The sequence below is a fragment of the Diadema setosum genome, chromosome 20, assembly GCF_964275005.1.
Source record: "Diadema setosum chromosome 20, eeDiaSeto1, whole genome shotgun sequence".
NCBI classification, from domain to species: Eukaryota; Metazoa; Echinodermata; class Echinoidea; order Diadematoida; family Diadematidae; genus Diadema; species Diadema setosum.
The window spans coordinates 17,953,245-17,960,409 of record NC_092704.1 but is presented as its reverse complement, the minus strand read 5'-3'; the positions used below and the strand labels follow the sequence as shown (position 1 = coordinate 17,960,409).

The 7,165-nt window shown below is 36.4% G+C and overlaps 1 protein-coding gene across 1 annotated transcript in view; it reads right to left on the bottom strand.

Moving 5' to 3' along the window:
* Window positions 1-279: 279 nt before the first annotated feature.
* Window positions 280-7,165, bottom strand: part of LOC140243754 (ADP-ribosylation factor 1) — a 59,358-nt gene continuing 52,472 nt past the window's right edge. Inside the window, exons 4-5 of the mRNA XM_072323421.1 lie at window positions 4,102-4,226; window positions 280-539 (exon numbers count right to left, since the gene is read on the bottom strand). Coding sequence (XP_072179522.1) covers window positions 381-539; window positions 4,102-4,226 — 284 coding nt within the window. The 3' untranslated portion in view covers window positions 280-380. The remainder of the gene's footprint in view (window positions 540-4,101; window positions 4,227-7,165) is intronic.

Sequence of the window (7,165 nt, the reverse complement as noted above, 5' to 3'; positions counted from 1 at the left end):
GAACCAAAGTTTGATGCTTCCATCCACCAAACGAGGTGTATCAGATTGCAGTCTGTTGAACCTGACTTATGTTGGTCGACTATCAGGTCAGTGTCAGACATGTAGCATGTGATCCTCTTCAAACGATCTTGTCTCATTGGATCACGCCTCGACATGTCTGACACTGACCTGATAGTTGACCAACACAAGTTGGATTCATCAGACTGCGATCTGACAAACTTCTGCTGGTAGGCAGAAGCAAAGTTTTTTGCTTCCGACAGGTGATTGATGAGAAAAAAAAAAACCTCAGTGGAACAGGGGTATTAGTTTTACATTGATGTTGGAGAACAGGCGATCAAAGTAAGAACAAAAAATTATCAAGGCAAAAGATAAAAGTGCCATCATTGGTTCTTCAATGCGTTAGAAAGCCAGTCCAAGCCTTCATAAAGGCCATCTCCAGAGGTTGCACAAGTAGCCTGCACATACCATGATCGGTTCTTCAGCGAGCTTAGAGCAAGCTTTTCTTGAATTTCAGCAGTACCCAGTGCATTGGGCAAATCCTGGGGAGAGCCAAAAACAGAAATAATTTGTAACTTTCCACGAAAAGTTTCCATTTACAAGAAAAGATATGAAAAGTGTTATCAAGAAAGTAAGACATAGAATGTAATCATAGAAGTTGACAAAACAGGACAATTCAAAATACAAACATTGCAAAATACACAGAAGGTTTGAACAATAACAATACAAAAACACCCATAAATGTCCCTTGAATTAGCTATGTGTATAGTCTACCAAACGAAATTGTTTCTATTTGAATTCAAAATTATTCATTAATTTTAACACTTTGATTTCTCTAGGGATTGAATAACACGTAAAAAGAACCTGATAGAGAACTGAAGTCTAAAAAATTTACTTTTGTAATCAATTAAACTGAATTTGGGAAGAGTGTTTGTTTGGAATTCATCACAGAGTCGTGGATAAAGTGAGTACAATTTATTTTCTATGGCAAGTAGGGAATTATTGAATTAAAAATGGAAACTTAGTTTTCCTCAAGGTTTTTTTGTTTTTTGAGAACCTTCTCTTTCTAGGTTTTCATCAGCCAATCCACCTGCCTCGAAACTGTGCAACATCTGCATTATACACACATACATGTATATTCAATTAGATTTACCGGTCTATATGCTAATAGAAAGTTAGCTTCTTTTTTTTTTTTTAGCTGGTCACACACAATATATCACATGTAGACACACACACAGATTCATATATCTAAAGAGGAAACCCACCAAAAAAAAAAAAGAAAGAAAAAAATAAGAGAAAGAGAAAGATATCCCTTCACAACATTCAAAAACTAGAAATGTTGCTATGGCGACTGGTATGCCTCTGCCATAATGCATGGTTATCTTAATGAGTCTAAAGTACAATATCTTAACAATGTGTGATGACAGTTTCACATAAAATTGGCAAAATATTAAAATGACAGGTCTGTCACAAATGTGTCGAATGTTTACTTTCCTTGAGCTAGGTTTAATTGAATGAATGGCCATACTTTTTGTATGTCTAAGAGTGAAGGTATTTGGGGATTTGAGGATTTTTACTTGATTTTTTACCCTTTTATAAGTTTATGCATAGAGTAATTGTCAAGGTATGGAGAAAAGGTGGAATTTCAGTGACAAATATTAAAATATTAGCAATCAGAACATGCATAAATATGTACCGAGTTTCATGATACCTTGAGTCACTTTCGAAATATGGAGAAGTGAAATTTAGCACATTCACTTGACCTTTGACCTTTTGACATTTGACATGTTGGGCAAGAAACTTTACAGAGAATCTCTATTATGCAATACATTTATATTAAGTTTCAAGAGAAATCATGCAGGCATTGCATAAATATGAGGGATATAGTGAAATTATGAGTTGACCTTGACCTTTGACCCCTGACCTTTGAACCACGACCCGACCCCCAAGTTCCCTAGATAATTACTGTCAGTCAGTGCATGCATATGTACTAAGTCTCCATGAAGGTACCTTGAACCATTTTGCATCATCCAGATTCAGATTCAGCATCCTCGAAATACGATAAAACCATCAATTGTTTTCAATTTTTCACCATTTAGAAGGAAGTACATGTGAATATCCATTTTTGGCGGCCATTTTGGTGGCCATCTTGAATATCTCAAAACCCTCAAGGATGCAAGAGTTGCATCATCCAGATTCGGTCTCAGCATGCCAGAAATAGGATAAAACCATAAAAAAAAAAAAACAACATTGGGTGGGCGGTAAAACAAGGTTCAGCCTCTGTCACCCAGACTACTATGACTGCATGCTCTGTGATTCTTACACTGAACACTATCATTTATCAAAATTTTCGTGACCTTTCACCCTTATATCAGATTTTGCATAAAAAGTAATTAGCACCTCACGTAGCATACTCACAACAGGCACTATAACTGGCAAAATCTTGATGCATTCAATTGAATTTTAGCATGGAAACAACTGAATTAACAAAATAAAGCACAGTTAAATTGAATTAACTTGAAATATTTGACTTTTCTTAACTGACCTCAGGTAAATTTGCCCCTGAATCTACATACAATGCACTGCCCTGTCAAAATCTATTCCTGCTCTAGCTTAGCAGAACGGTACTTTTGATTTTCAATCTAGTTTCACATAAATGAAACTAGAAATGTCGCTACGGCGACTGATGCCTCCGCCATAATGCATGATTCTCCCAATAGGTGTATAGTACAATGTCTTCACAATGTGTGATGACAGTTTCACATAACTGGCAAAATATCGAAATAACAGGTTTGTCAGAAATATCTTGAATGTTCACTTTCCACGAACTGGGTTTGCTATAATTGTCTATTAAAGAGTGCAGGTACACATATTTGGGGAATTGAAAATTTTTACTTTACTTCTGACCGACCTTATTATAAGTTTATGCATTGAGTATAATTTTCAAGGTATGAAGAAAGAGTGTAATTACAGTACAAAATATTTTTTTTCCATTTAAACCTGACCTTTGACCCTTAACCTTTGACCTTTAACCTTCTGGCTGGAAATTTCCAAGAGAATCTCCATCAAGTAATACATGTACATATATTAAACACTTTTAAAACTAATAATGCAATCATTGCATATACTAGTTATACATGTATGAGGGAAATACAGTAACATTTTGAGGAGTTGACCTTGACCTTTGAACCCCTGACTATTGACCCATGACCCCTAAATTCCCTAGATAATCCCTGCCAGTCAGTACATGCATATGTACCATGTTCCATGAAGATACATTGAACCATTTGCGAGAAAAGTGATATTGCAACATTTTCACCTAACCTTTGACCTTTTGACCTTTGACCTAATGACATGAAACTCTCTCTGGAGAATCCTTACGCAGTAGTACATGTCTACACTAAGTTTCAAGAAAATAACTGCGGGCATTGCATAGATATGGGGAAATAGCAACATTTTTAGCATTTGACCTTGACCTTTTGACCTTTGACCTCTTGTCAATGTCACTAGAATCTACTCAACTAATTGTCCCATCATACATCATCCTTGGACCAAGTTTGGTGAAAGCTGCTTCATCCAGTTTTGAGTTATCACACAAACAGATAAATTTTAGGATTTGACCTTGATCTTTGACCTTTGACCTCTGTCCGATTTCACTGAAAAACTAATCAAGTAATTGTCCCATCACACATCATCCTCCAACAAAGTTTGGTGAAATTTGCTCCATACAGTCTTGAGTTATCGCGTAAACGGATACAATTTCATGATTTGACCTTGACCTTTGACCTTTAGCCGATTTCACCCAAAATCTTATCAAATCGTTGCCCCATCATACTTCATAATTGGACCAAGTTTGGTAAAATTCCAGTAAATATTACTCAAGTTATCGCGTAAACGAAAGCGGACGGACGTACGGACGTACGGACGTACAGACGTACGGACAACCCGAAAACATAATGCCTCCGGCACCACTTCGTGGCGGAGGCATAAAAACACTCTGATGGGCCAAAATAAAGATAGAAGAAGCCCCAAATGCATGTATTTATTCCTCTAGCACACATGGTGCAGAGGTGTACTGACTTAAAAAAAAGAGAGAAAGTATACCTGCTTATTGGCAAAGACCAGGAGTTTTGCATCTTTAAGGTCATCTTCATTCAGCATTCTGGTGAGCTCGTCCCTGGCCTCACCAAGTCGCTCCTTGTCATTACTATCTATCACAAAGATGAGACCTACGACAGAAACACATGAATAAGATATTCAGATAACATTCTTACAATTTTCCCTCCTATTTATGATTGATTTTCCATGCCATGCATGTAAATTTCTACAAAAAGGTTACCATACTGCACTGATTTTTTTAAAAATAATCACATTGTAAGACGACAAAAGCCAATGCATTCTGATGTTGAAACTGACAATGAACACTTAAATACTTGTCTTCAAAGTTAACATGTAACCAGCTTACTGATTTTGTCAAACCGTTTCCTTTCACAATCCAATTTGAAAAAGAAAAACTTGTGAGTAAATCATTGTGACTATACCTTCTAAAAAAGGAGAAATCCATCCTGAAAATTAGTTTTTGTGAATGAAATCAGCAAAATTACAGAAACAGGAGAGAAAGTTTGAGCAAATTCTGGTGAAAACTGATAAGAATCATGATTTTTAGATGTGATCAATCGAAAATACATTGAAACTATATTGTGATGCTACATGTGAACTCATCCCCAATTTGCTCTGAACTATAAAATGACTTAGTTTTTCCCATCAAGAAACTCTCCAATTGTACATATACACCCTCAATACAATTGTTATATTTTCCATAACCTCATGCAAGCAATATATTTCACCATCAATAATCAAAACTAATAAAAAAGAAAAGATATTTTATGAAATTTTATGCACAAAGAAAATGGAGGGTGAGTCCACATATTATCACAGAGATATTAATTTGATTTGATTGATTACAACTTCAAACAAGAAACTGGGGTGGGGGAGGGGTCTCGTGGTCACTTGAGTATTGCATATTTACTTTCTACACATTCTTGAAGACTATTACCCATAAGAAACTACATGTAGCAAACTTGGGGAGCTTTGGGAAACCTCCAGGAGAGCATACTGGCAATAATATCTGGTAAGTTTGTAGAAAATTTGCACCTGCATTTTCTAAAAGAAGATCAAAATGTGAAATGTGGCCTGTAGTTTTAGTCCCAACCCCAAGGGAGCCATCCCTGAATCTGGCATCAACATACATGATAATACCACTCACTAATACTGTAAAAGTGGATATTTTTGTGCGACTATTTTTTTTTTTTTGTGACTAATTTTTTTTTTTTTGCGTTGGCTGGGTAAGCAGAGTTTGTGTGTTTTTAATTCTGCGGAATCAAGACATCACGCACAGGAACATATGGCAAGCAAAAACTTTTCGTGCTAGTTTCTGGTTGCGCGAAAATTTCAACACCGCGAAAATTTCCACTTTTACAGTACATATTTCTGTAGGAGTATTTCTGGCTTTATAGATTTTTTTTTTTTTCAAAGAATCTCTCAATTCGGAGGACCTTGGCACCTGGGGGCAATGGTGTGGTGACATTTGTACAGATATGTATTCAATCCTAGCAAAGATGGCTGCCATGTATGGTGAAATTTTAACCATGCATTCTCAAGAAGAAGATTAAATGCAAAAATTTGGTCTGAACTTACATTGTATTTCCCTCATCCCAACTGGCCTAGACAGGAGCATCCTCTCTTGTTATCAACAAACTTTAAAGGGACTGTACAGTACTGGTTGAGGTGGGGATTCATGTTTTGAACATTCCTAAGTGAGATAATGAAAAGCCTCTTATGAAATATGAAAGAGCATGTAATTTTAAGAAGGACTCAACGTTTATTTGATGAAAATTGGTTTTCAAATGGCTGAGATATCCAAAAAAGTGCTAATAATAAAAGGCGACATGCCTCAACTTTATTAGGATCTCTTTGTTTCACCTTGTTTTTGGATATCTCAGCCATTTCAAAACCGATTTCCATAGAATAAACTTTTGATACCCCTTACAACTGCATGCTCTTTGACATCTCATAGAATGGTTTCTGAATATCTCGCAAAACGTTAAAAGCTAAATCCTCACCTCGACCAGAACTGTACACACCCTTTAAACTATAGCCATAGCACTAAAGCTCTATCACTTCTGGTTCAGAAGTTTTGAAGAATTTTGAGAGATTCTTTAAATGGGGCTGGGGGTTGGGATGCTAACTCCCAAGTTTGGTGACGATCCATCATGGGCTTATCAAGAAGAAGCATGAAAATGTGAAAATTTAGCGCATATTTGGTTTTCCTTCTCATGGCCTCACAGGGGGGCACCCCAGATCCACCACTGAAATTGCACTTACCAAGAATGTACTTACTCCTAGCACTAAGCTCTATCACTTCTGGTTCTACAGCAGATTTTTAAAGCTACCTTAATTTGGGGGCTTTTGGGCCTCTATGGGGGGGGGGGGTGGGGTTACGGAGCCCATTTGAAGAAATTAAGATCTACCTGTCATGTTTGGTAAAAATCTGTCATGGGGTTGAAAAAAAGAGATAATCTAAAAAGTGTTCGCACAATGCATGCCAGACGGTGAATGATCACAAAAGCTCATTTGAACCTTCGGCTCAGGTGAGCTAAAAATTATACATAATTTCTCTAACTTTCACTGTCCTGTTTCTCTTATTTGTCTGATTACACAGAGCACTCTTGTGATAGCAAAGTCCTTGGGACTGGCAGTTTTCTTTCACGGCAGGCCTATTGAAATTTTATTATTGGAAAAATGAGCACAGAAAATGGGATTGAATTTTATTATAGCACAACAGTACAGCATAAAACGATATAGATAATAATTTCGGGACCTAAATTTTAATTTCATTGTAACTAGATTTTGTATTAACTGTGTTCATTAAAATAGGAGTGCACTGTATTCATATAAACTTACTTTTGTGGTGGACTCCTCTTTAACTGGTGATTCTACAATTACACTAAAGGCACCCATTTTGAATCTCTGCATTTTAAATGTAAATTTGTACAAAGATGTCACTTTTAACTCTCTGTCATTTTCTACAGTGTTGACATTACAATACACCAGGTTTGTGCTTCTTGCCAAATGTCAAGTTCATGATTGCTATATCAGGTCTGGTTGC